At 45.6% G+C, this 23,971-nt stretch overlaps 1 protein-coding gene across 4 annotated transcripts in view; it reads right to left on the bottom strand.

Moving 5' to 3' along the window:
- Nucleotides 1–23,971, bottom strand: part of LOC117357318 (NACHT, LRR and PYD domains-containing protein 3-like) — a 191,077-nt gene that overhangs the window by 20,456 nt on the left and 146,650 nt on the right. For all 4 annotated transcript variants that reach the window (XM_033937704.1, XM_033937711.1, XM_033937695.1 and 1 more), the window contains one exon: nucleotides 12,586–12,672. In XM_033937704.1, coding sequence (XP_033793595.1) covers nucleotides 12,586–12,672 — 87 coding nt within the window. The remainder of the gene's footprint in view (nucleotides 1–12,585; nucleotides 12,673–23,971) is intronic.

A 23,971-nucleotide genomic window follows, 5' to 3' on the forward strand; every position in this document is an offset into this window, starting at 1 on the left:
AATAAAAAATCATATCAGCTTCAGTCCTTTTACAAAAAAAAACCAACAACAATGTTACTCCCAGTCCTCCATCTTGTGACACTGTTCAAAAGTCCATGCTTTCCTCAGCATTATCCGGCAGTTCAAAAGCCGGCTGCCAGTCCATACTTTCCCCTTGTGGGTCACAGACATCCTTCTCTGAATCCAAGTCCAGCATTTCAATATCAGCAACTTCTACCAGCTCCTGCTTGCTCTCAAGCAATTTTCTTAGCAATTCCACGTTTGGCTTCCTGGGCTGGTCCCTTCCTCTTTGACTAGGTGCTGCTCCCCCTCTAGCAAGCAGGGCTGCCTCCTAATGTTCTGTTCTCCAGGGCCCTTCCCCCTCCCTCTGGCTGGGACAGGAGAAGATGTAAAGGGACCTGCACACTTAAACTGGGACTCAGCTTTTGCAGCCTTTAAAGGGGTAGTTTTCCCTCTAGCACTTCTAAATAGGTTCTGTCTTTCTTCCCTTTCTAAGCTGCCGGTAGGACAAGACTCATATTCCTGAGGTTCAGGCTTGGGGTTGGCAGAGTCCCTGTCACAGTATGTATATTGAATTCCTGGTGATTTAACTTACTCTCTCATGCTATTTTGATTTCAATTACCCCAACATTGACTGGTTTAATTTCACATCAGGGAGTGTTAGGAAGGTAAAATTCCTAGATGTCATAAATGACTGCTTCTTGGAGCAACTGGTCTGGGAACCAACAAGAAGGGGAGCTATTTTAGATTTGGGCCTTAGGAGTTAACTGTGTTGGGTCCACTTGGAAACAGTGATCATAACATGATCAAATTTGAGCTGATACCTGGAGTGACATCACAAAATAAATCTGCTGTAGAGGTATTTAATTTTCGAAAGGGAGACTATGATAAAATGAGGAAAATGGTTAAAAAGAAACTAAAAGGTTAGGACTGTAAATCAGGCTTGGATGTTATTTAAAAATACCAACATGGAAGCCCAGACCAGATGTATCCCATTTATTAGCAAAGGTGGAAAGAAGAGAAAACATGAGCCGGCATGGTTAAAAAGTGAAGTGAAAGAGGCTATTAAAGCCAAAAATACCATCCTTTAAAGAATAGAAAAAGGAACCAAATGAAGAAAATAAGAAGAAACACAAGCACTGGCAAGTTAGATGCAAAGCATTGATAAAGACAGCTAAGAAAGAATATGAAGAGAAACTTGTCAAAAGAGACAAAAACTCATAACATTTTTTTTAGGTACATCAGAAGCAGAAAACCTGTGAGGGAATTTGTGGAACCGTTAGATGATCAAGGAGCAAAAGGGATGCTCAGGGAGCATAAGACTGAATGAATTCTTTGTTTCGGTCTTTACAGAAAAAGATATAAGATGTAAGGGGTGCCCACACTTTCTTGGCTTGCGAGCTACTTTTAAAATGACCAAGTCAAAATGATCTACTAACAATAAAATTTAAAAAAAACCACAAAGCACACTGTACGCAGAGAAAATGTTAATTGTCATTTATATTTGGGGGGGTTTCAAAGAGGTGAAGGCAGATGACTTTAAAATATACAATGTCACTTCAGCAACAACTATACAAAAATAGACAAATATACCACCTTCCTTTTTACTAAACCGCGATAGTGGTTTTTAACAAAGGGAGCTGCGCTGAATGCCTAGTGCTGCTCCTGACGCTCATAGGCTCCCTGCGCTAAAAAATGCTATCGCGGTTTAGTAAAAGGGGGCCATTGTGCAAAATATAGACAGCAGATATAAATTCGGACACATTTTGATGACTAAATTTAAAATAAAATCATTTTTCCTACCTTTGCTGTCTGGTGATTTCATAAGTCTCTGGTTGCATTTCCTTCTTCTGACTGTAAATCCAATATTTCTTTCTTTCTGCCTCCAGACCTCATTCCATTCCCCAACCATTTCTCTCTGTCCCTCCATGAGTCCAACTTTTTCTTCCTCTCTCACTGCCCCTCCTCTTTCTTTTTTTTTTATTTTTATTTTAACAAGTTTTATTGAATTTTCACAATGGCAAATATACCAGATAGCCAAATCCCCACCCCAAAATATAAACAGTCATACTGGTACTCTTCAATATAAGGCAATACTCTCCAACCCAAAATTTCCCCCTCTCTTTCTTTCTCTCTCTCCCTGCCCCCCTTTCTTGCTTTCTTTCTTTCTGTCTTTTTTTCTCCCTGCCCCCTAAGCCACCGCCACCGATTTATTTATTTATTTATTCAATTTTTTTAGCCCATCCTCCCAAAGGACATCCATAAAATAATCCAGACAGAACAGAGATGACATAATTTACATAAATTACAATATAGATATGACAATAATTTATAATATAGACATGACAATAAAACATATGTACTAAGTAGCATCTGGTGAGATTAGTTGGTGTAGGTGTGTTGACTGAGTGGCATTTCTGGGTGAATGACTTTAAGGCGCTAGGTTAGTAAAGAGGAAGGTTTTCACGGTATTCCTGAAGTTCCAGAGTCCATCTAGTGATCTGAAAGATGAGGGGAGAATTGTGTGCCAAAGTTTGGGTATGAAATGTGAGTTGGAGCGTTTGCAGGCTGTTTCAGTTTTGAAGGAGTGGCCAGGAGGTATGGTCAGTTGTTTTTCTCCTTGAGACCTCAGTGGTCACTTTGGGAAGTAGATTTGTAGTTTAGTTTTCATGTAGTACAAAATTGTTTCATGGAAGGTTTTGAAAGCGAGGACCAGGGCCTTGAAGGTGCAGCATTTTTGAATAGGCAGCCAGTGCATGGAGCAGTGCATGGAAGCTAATGCAGGGGTAACATGGTTGCGGAGGCGATACGCTAGCCTCCAGCGACCACAACATGGTATGGTTCAACATCAAGATAGGCTTCACTAGATCAAACACAGCAATAAAGGTCCTCGACTTTCGGTGCACTGACTTTAAACGCATGGAAGACTTCGTCCATCAGGCGCTACAAAACCAAGCTGAAACCAATAATGTAGAGGCTATGTGGTCAATCCTGAAATGCACCTTGCATGAGGCAACAAACCGCTATACAAAAACAGTAAGCAAACGACGGAGGAAGAACAAGCCCCAGTGGTTCTCTGCAGAGATCTCGGATCTTGTCAAGGAAAAGAAAAAAGCTTTTATTTCCTACAAGCAAACAGGAAACAGGGTGACAAAAGAAGACTATCTGACCAGGTCTAAAGCAGTCAAAGCGGCAGTCAGAGAGGCCAAGATTCAAACAGAAGAACATCTAGCGAAAAACATTAAAAAAGGGGATAAATCCTTCTTCAGATACATTAGCGACAGGAAACAAAACACAGATGGGATAGTACGCCTCAGGAAAACAGACGGGACCTATGCAGAAATGGATTCTGATAAAGCCAAACTACTAAATGAATACTTTTGCTCAGTCTTTACCTGTGAGGCGCCGGGGACCGGTCCACAACTGCAGGCAAGGCAAACCTCGGAAGACCCGTTTCAAAATTTCAAGTTTACACCCAGCAGCGTCCATGGCGAGCTATCAAAACTCAAGGTGAACAAAGCCATGGGACCGGACAATCTACACCCCAGGATTCTTAGGGAGTTGTGTGATGTCCTAGCGGAACCGCTATCCGTGCTGTTCAGTCTTTCCCTAAGTACCGGAAAAGTCCCCATGGACTGGAAAACAGCTAACGTCATTCCATTGCACAAAAAAGGTTGCAGAACGGAGGCTGCGAATTACAGACCGGTGAGTCTCACCTCAATAGTGAGCAAACTCATGGAAAGACTTATTAAACACGAATTAGATACGATCCTGACCGAGGAGAATCTACAGGATCCCCACCAGCATGGATTCACAAAGGGAAGGTCCTGTCAATCCAATCTGATCAGCTTCTTTGACTGGGTTACAAGGAAACTGGATATGGGGAAGTCTCTGGACGTCGTGTACTTGGACTTCAGCAAAGCTTTTGATAGCGTCCCGCACCGCAGATTGTTGAGCAAGATGACTTCAATGGGATTGGGAGTGACATTGACGACATGGGTCAATGACTGGTTAAGCGGTAGAATCCAGAGGGTAGTGGTTAACGGTACCCCCTCCAATACATCGGAGGTGACCAGTGGAGTGCCACAGGGATCGGTCTTGGGACCGATCCTTTTCAACATATACATAAGAGACCTGACTCAAGGGCTTCAAGGTAAAATAACACTATTCGCCGACGCCGCCAAACTATGCAACATAGTAGATAACAGCACCTTGCCCGACAGTATGGAACAGGACCTGCTCTTATTGGAACATTGGTCCTCGACTTGGCAGCTAGGCTTTAATGCCAAAAAATGTAAGGTCATGCACCTTGGTAGCAGAAACCCGTGCAGAACTTATACTCTAAATGGTGAGACCTTAGCTAGGACTAGGGCAGAGCGTGATTTGGGAGTAATCATTAGTGAAGACATGAAAACTGCCAAGCAGGTGGAGAAAGCTGCATCCAAGGCTAGACAAATGGTGGGATGCATCCGTAGAGGTTTCGTCAGCCGGAGGCCCGAAGTCATAATGCCCCTGTACAGATCCATGGTGAGACCTCATCTTGAATATTGTGTTCAATTCTGGAGACCACATTATCAAAAAGATGTGCGGAGAATCGAGTCGGTTCAGCGAATGACCACCAGGATGGTCTCGGGACTCAAGAACCTCCCATATGAGGAAAGACTGAATAAACTGCAGCTATACTCGCTCGAGGAACGTAGAGAGAGGGGGGACATGATTGAGACTTTTAAATATATCACGGGCCGCATCGAGGTGGAAGATGATATCTTCTTTCTTAAAGGACTTCGACCACAAGAGGTCATCCGCTGAAAATCAAAGGCGGGCAATTTCATGGCGACGCCAGGAAGTATTTCTTCACCGAAAGGGTGGTCGATCATTGGAATGAACTTCCATTGCGGGTGATTAACGCCAGCAGCGTGCTCGATTTTAAAAAGAAATGGGATATGTATGTGGGATCTCTAGCCGGGTGAAGTCTGGGGGTGGGTCATTAGCGTGGGCAGACTTGATGGGCTACAGCCCTTTTCTGCCGTCATATTCTATGTTTCTATGTAGGTTTTTCAGAAGGCAGATTGCAGCGTTTTGCACCCTTTGGAGGCAGGAGAGAGTTTTGGTAGGCAGGCCCACTAGTAGAGTGTTACAATAGTCTACGCAGGATAGTACAAAAGCATAGAGTAGTTGGGCAAATTCAGGTTCTGAGAAGTATGCACATATGGTTTTTAGCTGGTGGAGGTAGTAGAAGGAAGATGATACTAGTTTGGACACGTGATCTGTCATTGATAAGTTAGAGTCATGAGTTACTCCTAGGCTTCGAATGTTGTCTTTGGGTGTAAGGGTGTTTGTGGCCCAAGAAAAGGACGGATGGGGGTATACACATAGATTTTTGTGGATCGAGAGAAGTTCTGTCTTGGATTCATTTAACTGTAACTTGTTCCCGGTCATCCAGGTCTTTATTTCAGTTAAACAAGATTGGAGGTTGTAGATTTGTGTATCTTGGTGACGGTCTAGGGGAAGATAGAATTGTAGGTCGTCAGCAGAGTGGATTCTGATTCGGTGTTTTCCTGCTATGTCCAGTACTGGTTTGACATAGAGGTTGAAGAGGAGAGGTGATAGTAAGGCTCCCTGAGGCACTCCATAGTGGAGTGGTTTGGGTTCAGATAAGGATTTTCCTAGTAGGACTCTCTGCGATCTGTCGGTCAGGAATGAAGAGAACCATTGAAGTGTGTTGTCACGGATTCCATTAGACTTTAGCCTGAACAAGAGGAGAGAGTGGTCGATGGTTTCAAAGGCAGCATTAAGGTCTAATAGTACCAGCAGTGCATCATTTCTGTCATCTAGGATTTTCCAGCAGTCATCTAGGATGTCCAAAAGCACAGTTTCTGTGTTGTGGTGTTTCCTGAAGCCCAATTGTAGAGGGTGGCGTTTGTCTCCATGAAGTCTTGCAATTGCGTGAGTCATGTCTTTTCCAATATTTTTGAGATGAATGGGAGGTTTGAGACAGGTCTGGGTTGTCTGGGTCCATGGTTGTTTTTTTCAGGAGTGGTTTTACTATGGCAGATTTCCAGTTCCGTGGAACTACACCTGTTGTAAGGGACTCGTTTATTAGGGATAGGATGGATTCCAGGAATACCTCATTTATGTTCAGGAGTGTAGTGGAAGGACATGGGTCCAGGATCGAGGTTGTGGGGCGTATGGAGTTGATTATGGTTTTGAGGTCGTTGTGGGAGATTGGTTTGAAACTGTTCAAGGTTTCCGTCTTGAGTGGATTGTCATCTTGGGTGGTCACTGGGATGTATGGGAGTGCTTTGGCCTCTGAGTCCAGATTTGCGCGTATCTTTGATATTTTGTCATGGAAGAAGATGGCGAGGGATTCGCAGTCTAGGTTCATTTGCTGGGAATACATTGGACCTTGGGATGAGAATAGGTTTTTCGTTATTGAAAAGATGGCCTTGGGACCTTAGGTAATAGAGCAGTGAAATGTGCTTTCTGTGATTCATGTGTGGCTAGGTTGTAATTTTGCAGCAAGTTTTTCCAGGAGAATTTGTCCTAGTCACTGAAAGTTTTGCGCCAAGTATTTGCTGCTTTTCTGACTCTCTTTTTTTGTACTCTCAGGTCTTCTGTAAACCAGGGTGAAGAGAATGGTCATAAGTTAGGTTGACTTTTGCTAGGTTCTCAGAGTGTTTTAATGCCTGAGTGTCAGGTCAGTACCTTCTCTTCTAGGGAGTTTGTGCTTAGTTGTAGTTTGGAGGTGCTGCGGGAAAATGTGGTTGGGTTTACTGACTTTGGGTCGAACGTAATTGTTTCCTGGGAATTTGTTCAGTCTGCTGCCTCTTTAACTCTGGTGTGCAGGCCGAACGTGATTATATGGTGGTCAGTCCAGGGGACCATGATGTTTGTCGGCGAGGATGTTTTCTGGTCAATTTGTGGGCCATCTGGGAGAAAGATTAGGTCCAGTGTGTTTCCAGAGGAATGAGTGGGAGAGATGACTTGAGTGAGTCCCTGATCTGACAGTGTTTTGATGAAATATCGTGGGGCGCCCATGACTTCTGGGTAGTCCGCGAAGTTGAGGTCTCCTAGGACTATGATTTGTTTATGGTTTACGGACAGGTTGCTTATAATGGTTAGCAGTTCGTCGAGCAAAGACATAGGAGAGGAGGGTTCTCTGTAGACTACTATGATCGTGATTTTTTTGTCGTGGCCTATTGAGAAAACGAGGCATTCTAGGTTTGGTAGTGTTATGGAGTGTATTTGGCATGGGTTTAACTTGGATTTTGTGATTGCTGCCACCCTTCCCCTCTCATGTTGGGACGGGAGCATGCCAGTACTTGGTAGCCTTGAGGGCATAATGCATCCAAGGTGGTTCCATCATTGTCTTTGAGCCATGTTTGTCACTAATAGGAGGTCCCAGTTGTACTCTGTGATGGTGTCTGTGAGAACGAGGTCTTTGTCGTTTACGGATCTGGCATTCACTAGGGCTGCTGAGATGTTGTGTGCAATGGGGGTGTATGTGTCAGTTTTGATCTTTATGAGGTTGTGGGTATTGATTGTTTTGGGCTTTGTGCGGTAGCAGCTTCTTAGGTCTCCATATCGGCCCTGGCCAGTGATGGTGGGTATGTGGTATACCATCACGGGGAATATGAGTGTGATGGCTAGAAGGGGGCAAGGTGTATTGACTTGATTGTGAGTGACACGGTCGAGTCTGAGCATGGTTTTTGGGCTGGTCCTCCTTGGGCCACACAAGGCCATGCAGATGGCCTTTGGGGGAGATGCACTTGCTTGGCTGCCCTTTTTAGGGCTGAAGGGGAAAGCACTGTGAGCTCTGGGGAAGAAGTGGAGAGAAGGAGTCAGGAGATGGATGTTAGGGAGATGAAGTCACGGTGCAATGAGGGGGACTGGCTTCCTTCCCCTCAATGTGTTGAAGAAGAAGGTGACTGCATGCTGCAACAGGAGCCCTGTGTCCATCGGTTCTCCAAACTCTGAGCACGGTATAGCTGGTCCCAACAGCAGTTCCTCTTCAGCCATTTCACAATCCTGCCCATGCTATGGTTTCTGAGGGGGTGCTTCCCCTCAGCTTCCTGTGGCTCCTCCTGCCTTCTGTTCTGACTCCCCTGTTGCTTCAAAGCTTTGTCCTTAAGTAATTCATTGTCCTACCTTTTATCACCTTGGACTCCAAGCACGGACCTCTCCTTAAAGGAACAGGCTCCATTTTAACATCTGGAACCTTAGCTGGTTTAGTACAAGTTTTATTCTGACAAGGGACATCCTGCCTAGTGGGACATTTTGGTGTCCTGAAGCGGTTGTCAGCATAGCTATTGCTAGCAATCAGCATTTTCAGTTGGCATAACTAATGTCAGCAAAGGCCTATGGGAAATTATATCAATCTGACTCTGGGTGAAAGTCTTTATATCAAATCTTGTTTTTTACCATCATTATCTCCTCTATATTTTAGGGTCGCAGTTTGCTATTTATAGTTTATTTACAGTACATTTGGGATAAGTGTGAATGCTCATTATTTCCATAAGCATTGTACATAAGATAGTTGGAGCACTACGGGGTGCTTCCGGGTTCAGGGTTGACATAATGATTGACAGTATGAGTGGGTTGGGAGCCTTAGTGTAATATCCTTACATGCTGACGTATCACGCTGATTGGCGCGTGATAACCTTTAAATAGTTCATTCGGCATGTAGTTGACGTTTGCACCATGAAGAAACCGGCTTCAGATAGCAAAAATTGCACATAAGTTTCAATGGTGAGCACCTTCCTCTAGATTGTACCATTCATAGATTTTTAATACAATAAAGTGAGTATCTTAATTATTTTTTATAATTGGTTTTGTAGTTTTCATGTATATTTATTTTCGTTTCAGAGCTTTCACCTCCAGTTTAACTGCTTCTGTTTGTCGGTTCCCTGACGCAGGTCCGAAACGTGGCACGTCGGAACCAGTTACCTTTTCTAAGTTAAGTGAAAGATTTTCAAAACTTTACAGTTACCATCAAGTTAAGCATAGCTGTAATAGCTAGCAGAATAACAGTTAAATTTAAATCTGGAGCAAATTCGTTTGAACACTGCAATGAATGGATGGTGAGGCGGAATATTATGCCTTCATGTCTCTGAGCAGAGTTTCATACGATATATGTATTGACAAGTACAATGTTTAAATTTCATGATTGGTTTTCATGAAGTGACCTTGAATGAAGTGACTTTCTTTTTATTCAAACATTGCTCCTTAGTCACTCAACAGTACTAATTCAGTGATTGAATTCTGCTACCCCTTCATTATATTTTTTGGCTGAGACCACATCCAGGTCGGCATTCCTCATTTCTGTTTCCAATTCCAGGATCTTGTTACCCAGACTATGGGCGTTGACGTACATAGCCTTCCATGTTGTGTGTTTGTTACGTCTCAGTGGGGATATTCCCGCTTTAGCAACTAGGACACCTTTAGCATTATTCGCAGTGGGCCCTCTCGACAATCAAGGAAAGAAAGGGGCAATTAAGGAGGATAAGCAAGTTGCCGATAAGTTAAATTCATTCTTTGCCTCTGTCTTCACAAATGAGGACATTTCAACAGTGCCAGACACAGGAAAGATATTTACCAAAGGCATAGAAGAAAGACTCAAAACAGTAAATGTAACGTTGGACATGATATACTTTCAGATTGACAAACTGAAAAGCGACAAATCCCCTGGACCGGATGGAATTCACCCGAGGGTATTAAAGGAACTTAAGGTCAAAATTGGTGAATTGCTACAATCTGTGGCTAATATGTCAATTAGAACTGGGCAAATACCAGAAGACTGGAGGATAGCAAATGTTATCCCAATTTTCAAAAAAGGATCAAGAGGTGATCCAAGGAACTATCGATCTGTGAGCCTCACTTTGGTTCCTGGGAAGATAATTGAAACACTGATTAAAGACAACATTGTACATCATTTGGAGGATTACAACCTAATAAGGGCTAGTCAACACGGATTCAGGAAAGGGAAGTCATGTTTGACAAATTTACTACAATTCTTTGAGAAAGTGAACAAACAAGTGGATAGTGGAGATTCAGTGGACATAGTTTACTTGGACTTCCAGAAAGCGTTTGACAAGGTTCTGCATGCAAGGCTTATGAAGAAACTACTAAGCCATGGAGTAGGAGGAGAAGTGCACAGATGGATCGGCAAGTGGTTGGAGAACAGAAAGCAGAGGGTTAACATAAATGGGAAATTTTCGGATTGGGAGAGGGTGACTAGCGGAGTGCCCCAGGGCTCGGTTATTGGGCCTATCTTGTTCAATATTTTTATAAATGACCTGGAGGAAGAAACAACTTGCAATATAATAAAGTTTGCAGACTATACAAAACTATGTCGGGCTGTTGACTCTCAAAGGGACTGCGAGGAACTCCAGAAGGATCTGTACAAGCTAGAAGCATGGGCAACAAAGTGGCAGATGAATTTTAACATAAACAAATGCAAGGTGATGCACCTAGGAAAAAAAACAAAGAACACGAGTATAAGATGTTGGGGGTGACATTAGCAAAATGTGAACAAGAAAGGGATTTGGGGGTACTGATTGACAAAACCCTAAAGCCTTCGGCACAATGTGCGGCGGCGGCGAAGAAAGCAAACAGGATGTTGGGCATGATTAAAAAGGGGATCACGAGTAGATCGGAAGATGTAATAATGCCACTTTATAGAGCAATGGTCAGACCGCAATTGGAATACTGTGTCCAACAATGGTCTCCATACCTCAAGAAAGATATAATTCTGCTGGAAAGGGTACAGAGGAGAGCCACGAAACTTGTCAAGCGATTGGAGAATTTGAGCTACAAAGAGCGCCTTAGGAAATTGGGATTGTTTACCCTCGAGCAGAGAAGACTGAGAGGGGATTTAATAGAGACTTTTAAAATAATAAAGGGATTTGATAAAATCGACCAAAAAGAAGCATTGCTGACTTTTTCGGATGTGACACGGACAAGAGGTCACAGACTGAAACTGAGTGGCAGCAGGTTCAGAACGAATGTCAGGAAGTTCCTTTTTACACAGCGCATGCTGGGAATTTGGAATGCTCTCCCGGAGGATGTTGTGACAGAGATTACTGTTCTGGGATTCAAGCGCAAGTTGGATGCACACCTTCTTGCAAATTGTATCGAGGGCTATGGTATAACCGGGTCTCCAATCAGGAGTACTTAAATGGGCCGCCGCGTGTGCAGATCACCGGACTGGATGGACCTCGGTCTGATCCGGTGAAAGCTTTTCTTATGTTCTTACCCTCCCTAGACCCAGAGCTACAGCATGTACCTGTCCCGGTCTCCCCAGACCCAGAGCTACAGCGTGCTCCTATCTCAGACTCGGAAATGTGTGTACCCTGTGGGGGTATTCCCGCTTGGGCTACTTGAACTCCTTTAGTACAATTTGCAATGTGTGTACTCTCGCTGGTCCCAGGATTACAATGTGTACTCCCCCTAGACCCAGATTTGCAAGGTGTACTCCCCCTAGACCCAGAATTACAATGTGACCTAGAATTATAATGTGACCCAGAATTATAGTGTTTATTTACCCCAGTATCAAAAGAGTATTGGCAGTTTAGCTCATCAGGTAGGTTGTTTGTGCCCGTACCCTCCCCCAACTTACCTAGTTTAAAGCCCTGTGAAGTAGGCGGGCTAGACGGTGTCCAAGGACGTTCTTCCCTCTTCTGGTCAGGTGTAACCCGTCTGGTCTCTGCAGTCCTTGCAGTGCCTCTCCATGGTCCAGGAACCCAAAGTTCATCTCCTTACACCATCCCTGCAGCCAGTCGTTCGCCCTCCGGTTGTGATCCTCCCTGGCACTGCCCTTGCCCCTCACTGGGAGGATCGAGGAGCAGATCACCTGCGCTTCCATCCTCCTCAGCTTCTCACCCAGGGCCCTGAAGTCTTCGGGTATTCTCTCCGGGGTGCTCCTGGCAGTGTCATTGGTTCCGACGTGGATGAGAATCATGGGGAAGTGGTCACGGGGTTTTAGTCAGGTACTAGTGACCTGGATTTGCCACCATGAGAACGGGCTACTGGGCTTGATGGACCATTGTTCTGACCCAGTAAGGCTATTCTTATGTTCTTAGATCTGGTTCAGTGGGTGTGAGTAGTTGCACATCACCAGCATACATATAGAATTTTGTGTCCACTGACTGAAGCAGCTCAGCCAGAGGCTTAAGGTAGATATTAAATAGAACAGGAAACAGTATGGACCCATGTGGCACCCCACAATTCAGCGCCCAAGTTAATGATGTGCTGTCGCTGAACAGACCTAGTTCTTGTCTATCTGGCAAACAGAATTTGAACCACTGATACCTGTTTCTTCCAGTCTTAGTATCGAGGTGTGTGTGTTTTTGCTGTACCCCTGAATTGTGATGATGGGGAGCCACAGTACCGTAGGTCTGGTGGGGGACTCAGAGAGTGAATAGGAAGGTCTATCTGCTACTGTTACTGCTTGTTATGAGTCATTTGCCCCTAATAAAATTGCTGGGCCATGTATAAACCAAAGAACCCAAAGGTTTGGAGGCAGGGAGAGGAACCCAAACATATAACAATATTTATTAGTATCCCACTGCGGAGTCCAACACTCACCCCAGTCTCTGCAGCTTGCACATGGGATTTCTGAGTGCCCCTGAGAGCAGCTGGATACCAGAATCTTCCAGCCTGTTCCTGTCAAGCCTGGCAAAAAGGAAAGAGAAGAACCTTTAGAGCCATCGGTGTCACAATCAACAACTCCTGAGCCACACGGGAAGGCTGTGCTCAGCAGGGACATGTTTTCTTGATCTTTACAGAAGATTTGGACAATTTCTTTGTACGTTAGGAACGTGAAACCAGGTGAGAAATCAAAGTTCAGTCATTAGCTTCACACCCAGCACTTTGTCCAGGTTTTGAATAGCTGTGTCGGGGCAGGGAGGAAATCCGCGCCTGTTCCGCTGTCGTGTGATGTCACCACATAGCATCCGCAATTCATAGACTTCCTCCCTGCTCGACAAGAGCAGGCAGCGGGGGCGTGGCTAGGGTGGGATTAGGGCAGGGATGGGTGGAACTAGGCGGGCCTAGGGGGCGGGGCTGGGGGGGTCACAATCCTACTGCTAGGGAATAGAGGAATTTGCCCTGGAAACCAGGAAGAGGAGAAATGCAGTTTTAATGGTTTGTTACTTCTATAACGGAGGAAATGGCAACCATGAGAGATGGAGGGGAAAGGTGAATAGGCCGCCCTAGTTCCTTTTTTTATAAATTTATATTCCACATATCCTACAATTCTATGCGGATTACAAATTATTCAGGTACTCAAGCATTATTCCCTACCTGTCCTGGCAGGCTCCCACTCTATCTAATGTACCTGTGGGGGTGTCCGGTCAAAAGCGCGCCGGGACAAAGGCGCGAGCAGACAATTGAGCGCAGCGCGGAGGCGCGCACCGAAGAAAATTACTGTTTTTAGGGCTCCAACGGGGGGGCGTGTGGGGGGGAACCTCCCCACTTTACTTAATACAAATCGCGCCGCGTTGTGGGGGGCTTGGGGGGTAACCCCCCAAATTTTACTGAAAACTTCACTTTTTCCCTGTTTTTAGGGAAAAAGTTAAGTTTACAGTAAAATGTGGGAGGTTACAACCCCCCAAACCCTCCACAACGCCGGCGCGATTTGTAGTAAGTAAACTGGGGGTGCTCCCCAACAAAAACCCCCATCAGAGCCCCTAAAAACAGTAATTTTCTTCGGCGCGCGCCTTTGTCTTCCGTGTTGTTGTCTATGAACCACCTGGGGGTAATGGGGATTAAGTGACTTGTCCAGAGTCACAAGGAGCAGTGCGGGATTCAAACTCACAACTTCAGGGTGCCAAGGCTATAGCTCTAACCACTTCGCCACACACTCCCACAAAGGAGAAACTCTGGGAAGGGTTTCCATGGTGTCTAATTATGGATATATATATAGAGAGAGAGAGTCTGCTGGAGGGGAAAAGAGTGTACCTCTCTCAGAACAGCTGCAGCTGAGAAAAGGGCTCCAGGTGGAATTCATGAGGAAAGACCCAGGGCACTGCAGTGAGAGCAGGAACAAGCTGACATGGTCACTAGCTGCTGCAACTTTTTCCTAAGGAATTTTTTTGCCATGTATCTTGAAACCTTAATTGCAATTTACTGATAATCCAAGTAATGAAGTCCAACTGCAGTCTTTGATTTTTGTTTGTGTAACAGGAAGAAAAAAATAATATATTTAAAGCAGAGAAATTGATGAGAAACATAGAAACATAGAAATAGACGGCAGATAAGGGCCCACGGCCCATCTAGTCTGCCCACCTTAATGTCCCTTCCCTACCTTTGCCCTGTGAATAGATCCCATGTGCCGATCCCATTTGGCCTTAAAATCAGGCACGCTGCTGGCCTCAATCACCTGTAGTGGAAAACTATTCCAGCGATCAACCACTCTTTCAGTGAAAAAGAATTTCCTGGTGTCACCTCGTAGTTTCCCGCCCCTGATTTTCAACGGATGCCCTCTTGTTGTCGTGGGACCCTTGAAAAAGAAGATATCTTCCTCCGCCTCGATGCAGCCCGTAAGATACTTGAACGTCTCGATCATGTCCCCCCTCTCTCTGCGCTCCTCGAGCGAGTATAGCTGTAATTTGTCAAGCCGTTTTTCGTATGGTAGATCCTTGAGTCCCGAGACCATCAGGGTGGCCATTCTTTGCACCGACTCCAGTCTCAGCACATCCTTGCGATAATGCGGCCTCCAGAATTCCACATAGTATTCCAGGTGGGGCCTCACCATGGATCTATACAATGGCATAATGACTTCCGCCTTACGACTGACGAAACCCCTTCGTATGCAGCTCATGATTTGTCTTGTCTTGGACGAAGCCTGCTCCACTTGATTGGCAGTCTTCATGTTCTCACTGACGATTACCCCCAAGTCTCGTTCTGCTACCGTTTTTGCTAGGATCTCGCCATTAAGGGTATAAGACTTGCATGGATTCTGGCTGCCCAGGTGCATAACTTTGCATTTTTTGGCATTGAAGTTGAGTTGCCATGTCCTAGACCATCGCTCCAGTAGGAGTAGGTCATGCATCATGTTGTCGGGCACTGAATCTTCGTCTGTTGTGCATTTGCCCACTACATTACTCAGTTTGGCGTCATCAGCGAATAATGTTATTTTACCTCGAAGCCCTTCTGCCAAGTCTCTTATAAAGATGTTGAATAGGATTGGGCCCAAGACTGAGCCCTGTGGTACTCCACTAATCACCTCCGTCATTTCGGAAGGGGTGCCGTTCACCACCACCCTTTGGAGCCTACCTCCAAGCCAGCTCCCAACCCATTTCGTCAATGTGTCACCTAATCCTATAGAACTTATCTTGCTCAGTAACCTGCGGTGTGGTACGCTATCGAATGCTTTGCTAAAGTCCAGGTACACGATGTCCAGGGACTCCCCAATATCCAGCTTCCCCGTTACCCAGTCAAAGAAGCTGATCAGGTTGGATTGGCAGGATCTCCCCTTAGTAAATCCATGTTGTCGGGGATCCCGTAGATTCTCCTCATCCAGGATCTTATCTAATTGGTGTTTGATTAGAGTTTCCATTAGTTTGCTCACTATCGATGTTAGACTCACTGGTCTGTAGTTTGCTGTCTCCATCTTTGAGCCTTTCTTGTGGAGTGGAATGACGTTAGCCGTCCTCCAGTCCAACGGGACGCTGCCTGTACTAAGGGAGAGGTTGAAGAGCGCGGACAGTGGCTCCGCCAAGACATCACTCAGCTCCCTAAGCACCCTGGGGTGCAGGTTGTCCGGCCCCATTGCCTTGCTAACCTTGAGCCTTGACAGCTCACCGTAGACACTGCTGGGCGTAAACTCAAAGTTACTAAACGGGTCAACTGAGCCAACCCTTGTCTGTAGCTGAGGGCCGAGCCCTGGCGCTTCTCGGGTGAAGACTGAGCAGAAGTATTCATTTAATAGTTGGGCTTTTTCCGAATCCTTTTCCACATAGTCTCCGTCTGGTTTCCTAAGACGTACAATCCTGCCTGAGTTTTTTCTTCTATCTTCTAGTGCTGAGGGGCTGCAGAGGTAATGGGCCCATCCATTGAACCTGTAGAGATGAAGGACAAAGTCTGCAGCAGGAAGCTTTGCACAGAACTGCAACTCTATCACTTAGAGAATTGTATGTGAGCTACAGGAGAGCAGAGAGCTTAAGGCATAGGATAACCAGACTAGAGAGTTGTGTGGGGACAGAAATACCACCCGTCCCCACCAGGATTCTCTCCGTCCCCACCCGTCCCTGCCAGGATCCTCTCCATCCCCACCCGTACCCGTCAGGATCTTCTCTGTCCCCACCCATCCCCGCAAGGAATTACCTCCATCCCCGCCCGTCCCCATAAAAAGCAGCAATTACTTCTGACAGGATCATCAATTCCACAGTTTCTTTTGTGTTTCTGCTGCTGTTTTCCTTGTGGAATCTGTTTGGTGGAACCCTTTTTTTGTTTTCTGTTCAGGTAATTAACTTATAAACCCTCTCTTTTACTAAGGCTGACATGTCCATTATATTATATGGATGAACCCTGCTTCCAAAGCCTTCCATCCCCATGGGAGTCCTGTGGGCCAGAGGGGGGTCCTCGTGGGATTCCGGGGGTTGGGAGGATTCCCGCAGAACCCGTGGGATTCCTGCAATCCCCATTTCCGTGCAGACCTCTAAACCAGACGTCGGGATATTCCCAGACATGTCCTCTTTTTAGAGGATTGTCTGGATGGCTTTTCAAAACCCAGCACTTTGTATGGGTTTTGAAAAGCTGTTTAGATCGGGGCCGAGTCTGGCGGGCATCTGCGCATGCGCGATGTGTTGATGTCACACACCTGCGCGCATGCATGCTACATCATCACATTGCATCTGCTAGACTTGGCCCAAAGAGACGAGATTTGTGTGGGACTGGGGGTGGGGCCAGGGGCAGAAATCGGGCAAGGTCACACATCCTCTTTTTCCAGATGCAAAATCTGGTAATGCTATTAAGGCAGCATCAGGAAATGGGGGCTGCTGAGTGAAAGTTTCTAGGTCTGCTCTGAAGTTTGTCTGTGTGTGTAAAGAATGGATATTTTTTTGAAGTAATATTTCCTGTAAATGTTTGATTTCATGAGAAATGCTGCAGATTAAACCTGCTTATGAGCTGTTGAGCTGAGGTGAGTACTGAGAAGACTGTGAAGGAGATTTCTAGAACTTTTAAAGTATTTCAGAATTTAAACTGGATTTTTGTGACTCATGTTGCTAAAAGGAGGTATTAAGTACAGTCATGGTAGATGGGCTTGCGCACTTCTGAGAAGTTTCATTACCAGCAGTGGAGATGTCAGACTAACAATGTACCACCCATCTGGGCAGTGTTGGAGGTGGAGGTTTGCGTTTGAAGTGACAATGATAACATCAAATTTATACTGTGCAGAAGAAAGGCCCAGCAATCTAGTTTTGTATTCTGCAAAGAAAACTTGATGATGATGATGATGATGAGACGACGGTCCCTACCAGGGAAGAGCTGACCATCACCCAGTATTTGTGAAACTGATGGATCAAAGCCACCAGGACGTCCTGATGCTGATGGATAGAAAAGGGAGATCAGAAGCTGTAAAGATATTCTCAAAATAGGAACGTGGAACATATGAATCATGAATCAACGAAAACTGGAAACTGTAAAAAAATCAAATGGAAGAACAACAAAATTGATTTGATAGGGATCAGTGAATTCAAATGGACTGGACAGGACAGGGCTATTTTCAATCAAACAAGCACTGGATCTATTACTCTGGTCATGAAACACATAGGAAAAATGGTGTGGCATCTGGGATTCTAGGACGATCACACATAAGAAAATGTCCCTTGGTCTTAGTAAATGTAACCCTGGCATAGAGCTTGATCAACTACAATGCTTGAATACCTGAATAATTTTTCGGATATGTGGAATATAAATAATTAGATAAAATTAAATAAATAGTGTGACAATGAGTAAGCTGTTGGGTATTTCATGCCGAAGCACAGGAGTGAGAGTTCTTTACATTGTTCCTGAGGAAGGACTGTAACAAAACATTTTGTCAGATGGAGAGTTTGGCTCACACAATCTAGATAAGTTCTTTACCTTTGGTCTTTGTCTTACAAAACATTTCTTTATATCATCATTATCTTTGTATTCGCACTAAATTTTCATTGAATTCTTCTTTGAATATTATCCCAGTCCGGAGAAGAACAACTAAAATGGTTAAAGGGCTGGAGGAGTTGCCGTACAGTGAGAGATTGGAGAAACTGGGCCTCTTCTTCCTTGAAAAGAGGAGACTGAGAGGGGACATGATCAAAACATTCATAATATTGAAGGGAATAGACTTAGCACAGAGATCTCAAAGTCCCTCCTTGAGGGCCGCAATCCAGTCAGGTTTTCAGGATTTCCCCAATGAATATGCATTGAAAGCAGTGCATACACAAAGATCTCATACATATTCATTGGGGAAATCCTGAAAACCCGACTGGATTACGGCCCTCAAGGAGGGACTTAGCAGATAAAGACAGGTTGTGTACCCTCTCTAAAGTAGGGAGAACGAGAGGACACTTGCTACAGCTGAAAGGGGATAGATTCCGTACAAACGTAAGGATGTTCTTCTTCACCCAGAGAGTGGTAGACAACTGGAACGCTCTTCCGAAGTCTGTTGTACGGGAATACAGCCTCCAGGGATTCAAGACAAAGTAGGACAAGTTCCTGCTAAACTGGAACGTACACAGGTGAGGCTGGACTTATTTAGAGCACTGGTCTTTGACCTAAGGGCCGCTGCGTGAGCGGACTGCTGGCCAAGATGGATCACTGGTCTGACCCAGCAGCGGCAATTCTTATGTTCTTATGGCTACATTTGGATACATTTAAAATGTTTGGGAAGTGGCTACACAATTGTATATTTATTTATTTCTTCCATTTGTGCGTCGCACATACCTATACAAGCTCTTGGCGACATTACAGAGGAAGGGGTTAGAAGAGGGTAACATAGAAACATAGAAATAGACAGCAGATAAGGGCCTCGGCCCATCTAGTCTGCCTACCCCAATGACCCTCCCCTACATTTCTCTGTGAATAGATCCCACGTGTCTATCCCATTTGGCCTTAAAATCAGGCACGCTGCTAGCCTCAATAACCTGAAGTGGAAGACTATTCCAGCGATCAACCACCCTTTCAGTGAAAAAGAATTTCCTGGTGTCCCTGTGCAGTTTCCCGCCCCTGATTTTCCACGGATGCCCCCTTGTTGCCGTGGGACCCTTGAAAAAGAAGATATCTTTTTCCACCTCAATGCAGCCCGTGAGATACTTGAATGTCTCGATCGTGTCACCCCTCTCTCTGCGTTCCTCGAGTGAGTACAGCTGCAACTTATCCAGCCGTTCCTCATACGGGAGATCTTTGAGTCTCGAGACCATCCAGGTGGCCATTCTCTGGACCGACTCCAGGCTCAGCACATCCTTACGGTAATGCGGCCTCCAGAATTGCACACAGTATTCCAGGTGGGGCCTCACCATGGATCTATACAATGGCATAATGACTTCAGGCTTACGGCTGACGAAACTCCTGCGTATGCAACCTATGATTTGCCTTGCCTTAGATGAAGCTTGCTCCACTTGATTGGCAGTCTTCATGTTCTCACTGACGATAACCCCTAAGTCTCGTTCTGCTTCAGTTCTTGTTAGGATCTCGCCATTAAGGGTGTAAGTCTTGCATGGATTTTGGCTGCCCAGGTGCATGACTTTGCATTTTTTGGCATTGAAGCTAAGTTGCTAGGACCTAGACTAGCGCTCCAGTAGGAATAGGTAGTGCATCATGTTGTCGGACATTGAATTTATGTCTGTTGTGCTTTTGCCCACTACATTGTTTAGTTTGGCGTCATCGGCGAATAATGTTATTTTACCTCACAGCCCTTCTGCCAAGTCACTTATAAAGATGTTGATTAGGATCGGGCCCAGGACCGAGCCCTGCGGCACTCCACTGATTACCTCCGTCATTTCAAAGGGAGTGCCGTTCACCACTACCCTCTGAAGCCCACCTCCAAGCCAGTTCCCAACCCATTTCGTCAATGTGTCGCCCAGTCCTATAGAACTCATCTTGCTCAGCAACCTGCAGTGTGGTACGCTATCGAATGCTTTACTGAAGTCCAGGTATACGATGTCCAGGGACCCTAGGGTGAATTCCGTCCAAGCCCGGAGATTTGTCAGTTTTTAATCTATCTATCTGCTTGTGTACGTCTTCAAGGCTTACCTCCATGGATGTTAATTTTTTTGCTTGATCTCCTTTGAAGATTTTTTCAGGTTCTGGCATGTTGGATGTCCTCTTTTGTAAATACTGATGAAAAGAACATGTTTAGTCTATCCGCCACTTCTTTTTCCTCCTTCACCACTCCTTTCCTATCTCCGTCATCCAGCGGTCCCACCTCCACCCTTGCCGGCTGCTTCCCTTTAACATATCTGAAGAATGGTTTGAAATTTCGTGCTAGCCTCTCTTCATAGGGAAGCTCTTGGAAACAAGAGCTCCTGGGCGGCCCTCGAAGGGAGGAATGCGGGCCTAGTGCCTAACCCTCGGTAAGCCTAAAACCCTCGTGGAGTATAAGAGCTCTGGTGGAACAGACACTCGGCTTATTCCCCGATAGGCGGTGAACGGACACTCGGCCTAACCCTTTGGGTAGGCGGTGCAGGGATCGTGACAGAGCTCCAGTGGAACGGACACTCAGCCTATTCCCCGATAGGCAGTGAATGGACACTCGGCCTAACCCTTTGGGTAGGCGGTGCAAGGAGCATGACAGCGCGCCTTAGTAAAAAAACCAACAGAGACAGAGGGTTCACAACAAATCACTCAGACAACTCAGAAGGGAAACAAGAAATGGAAGCCCAAGGAAGTCAGAAGATGAGCTTTCCAATCTTCTGTACCGGCTGCAATACATATGACTACCTCCCTTTGGGGATTCGGGCATACATTTGCAGTTGGTGCATGGAGCTGGATAACTTGAAACAGCAAGTCCGGCTACTAGAGGAGTGATGGAACTAAAAGAACTCCTCACCTTTGAAGATAGAATCCGCGAACAGAAGAAGTTGCTAGTGGAGTTCAGTGCAAACGAAGAGGTCAAGGAGGTAGAAAGATTCATCGAGGAAGCTCACCAGCAACATGTGGAGATCACAGGGCTGGAGAACTGTACCCAAGCAACCCAGGAAGCTGGCCTGGACAAGAGGGGAGAAGACACCCCTACAAATTCAGAAGAAACTAAAGCTGAGATAGGGGATGACCGTACATCAGGAGAAAGAGAAAGAACGCATGAAGACGTCCCCCCACACAAAGAGCCGAAAACAACTTCAAGCGTATCGCAGGAGGAAGAAGATTGGCCCTACACCATGGATGTGGATTTACGACCCCCAAGGAACCCTCGAATAAAGAAGATGGGGATCATCGTAGGAGACTCCATTATACATCATGTGGACAGCCACACCACAGGAGGGAGAGAGGATAGAATTGTCACCTGCCTGCCTGGAGCAAGAGTGAAAGATGTGGCCAACAGGATCTCCAGGATCATAGATAGCGCAGGGGGAGAGGACACTGTTGTGCTTATCCACGTGGGAACTAACGATGTGAGCGGACGGAAGTATGACAGGGAAGAGATGAAGGGCCAGCTCTGCTCACTCAGAAGAAAACTGAAGATCATGGAGGTGAAGGTGGCTTTCTCCAAGATCCTCCCGTTACCAAGAGTGGATGAAAAGAGAAAAGGGGAATTGCAAGCGATCAACACCTGGATGAGATGATGGTGCGAAGAGGAAGGCTTTGACTTTGTGCGTATCTGGACGGCGTTCTGGGGAAAAAGCAAGTACTACAGAAAGGACGGACTACATCTCAACAAGGAAGGAGCAAGAGTATTGGCAGGCAACATGAAGAGGGCCGTTGAGAAGGCTTTAAACTAAAGGACAGGGGAAATCCGACAGTCGACCACCAGTCGATGGCCCAGGAGACAGGATGCCCCGAAGAAGGAAATACGGACAACTACTCAGACACAGGAGGGGACGAACACAAAGTAAATAAGGGAGACAACACAGGAGCAGAAAAGAACACCGTGAAAGAAACAGTAGAGACTGCTAAGCTTAGAAAGTCCAAGAAGGTAACACAAAGGGAACTCAAATGTATGTATACCAATGCTAGAAGTCTGAGAAACAAAATAGGAGAACTAGAGACAATAACAAGACACGATGAACCGGAAATCATTGGCATAACAGAAACATGGTGGAATGATGAAAACCAATGGGACACAGTACTACAAGGATACAAACTATACAGAAGAGATAGAGTTGGGCAGAAAGGTGGAGGTATTGCCCTATATGTTCAGGAAGGAGTAGAATCTGTTAGAGAGGCTACGACAGAAAGGAAAGAGAAGCTGGAGTCCCTCTGGATCAAGATTCCTAAACACAATGGCGCAGACACAAAAATTGGCCTTTACTATCGACCCCCAGGACAGACAGAGGAGACAGACTCAGAAATGATAGAGGAAATTAAACAAGAATGTAAGACAGGTAATGTAATAATCATGGGAGACTTCAATTTCCCGGGGATAGACTGGAACCTGGGAACCTCGAACTGCGACAAGAAGGCCAAGTTCCTGGAGGCGCTAGGGGACTACTTCCTGGAACAAATGGTGGGAGAGCCGATAAGAGGAAACACCACCTTGGACTTGGTCCTAAATGGCATTACGGGACCGACAAAAGAAGTAGAAGTCACAGTCCCGCTGGGGACAAACGATCACAACATGATCAACTTTAAACTCGACATCGGGAAAGGGAAATGTACCAAAACCTTAACCACGACCTTAAACTTTAAAAAGGGAAAGTACAATAGCATGAGAGCCAAGGTGAAACAACTGCTCAAAAAAAGATGGACAAAGTTAAAACGGTATGGTCCCTACTGAAAAATACTATCACGGAAGCACAAAATCTCTACATTCCGCGGATTTCCAAAGAAAGGAAAACTAAAGGCAAAGGAGAACCAGCATGGAGAGGCGTTACAAGGACTTCTGGGACCAGACGGACTCCACTTGACCAGCAGAGGTAAGAACATCTTCGGACACCGACTAGCCCGCCTGCTTCGTAGGGCTTTAAACTAGGTAAGTTGGGGGAGGGTACCTACTCATGTACTGGTGCGGAAAGGAACTATCCTGATGGGATGAGTCGACACTCTGCTTCCAAGGTAAGGGCACACATAGCAAACAGTTCTCTAGGAGCCACACAGACTCAGGTTGAAAACGCCTTACAGCGACCTAGCAAACACAATGTGTGGAGGGCCATGTATATTAATGCTCACAGTTTAGGCAATAAAATTCTAGAGCTGGAAACTGAAATAAGGGATGCCAACCTAGACGTGGTGGCAATAACTGAAACATGGTTTACGGACTCACATGGGTGGGATATGACTATACCGGGATACAATCTACTTCGTCGTGACAGAGAGGGCAGGTTAGGTGGTGGGGTAGCACTATATATTAAAGAAGACATCAAAACCACCAGGATCACAGATGTCAAATACACCGGGGAGTCCCTCTGGGTTAACCTTGCAAGAGGTGGCAATAAATGCCTGTATCTTGGTGTGGTATACAGACCCCCAAGACAAATGGAAGACATGGACACGGAATTAATTGAGGACATAGAGAATATCACTCTACGGGGCGACACTGTACTGCTTGGGGACTTCAACATGCCTGATGCAGACTGGAACACATTTTCAGCAACCACCAGTAGCAGCAAGAGGCTTTTGGCCTCCATAAATGGTGCACAACTAAAACAGATGGTAACGGAGCCCACTAGGGCCCAGGCGATCCTTGACCTGGTACTCACCAATGGGGAAAGCGTCTCAGAGGTCTTGGTAGGAGATACGCTAGCCTCCAGCGACCATAACATGGTATGGTTCAACCTTAGGAAAGGATTCCCTAAATCAATCACAAAAACAAAGGTACTTAACTTCCGGGGCA

The sequence above is a fragment of the Geotrypetes seraphini genome, chromosome 1, assembly GCF_902459505.1.
Source record: "Geotrypetes seraphini chromosome 1, aGeoSer1.1, whole genome shotgun sequence".
Taxonomy (NCBI): Eukaryota; Metazoa; Chordata; class Amphibia; order Gymnophiona; family Dermophiidae; genus Geotrypetes; species Geotrypetes seraphini.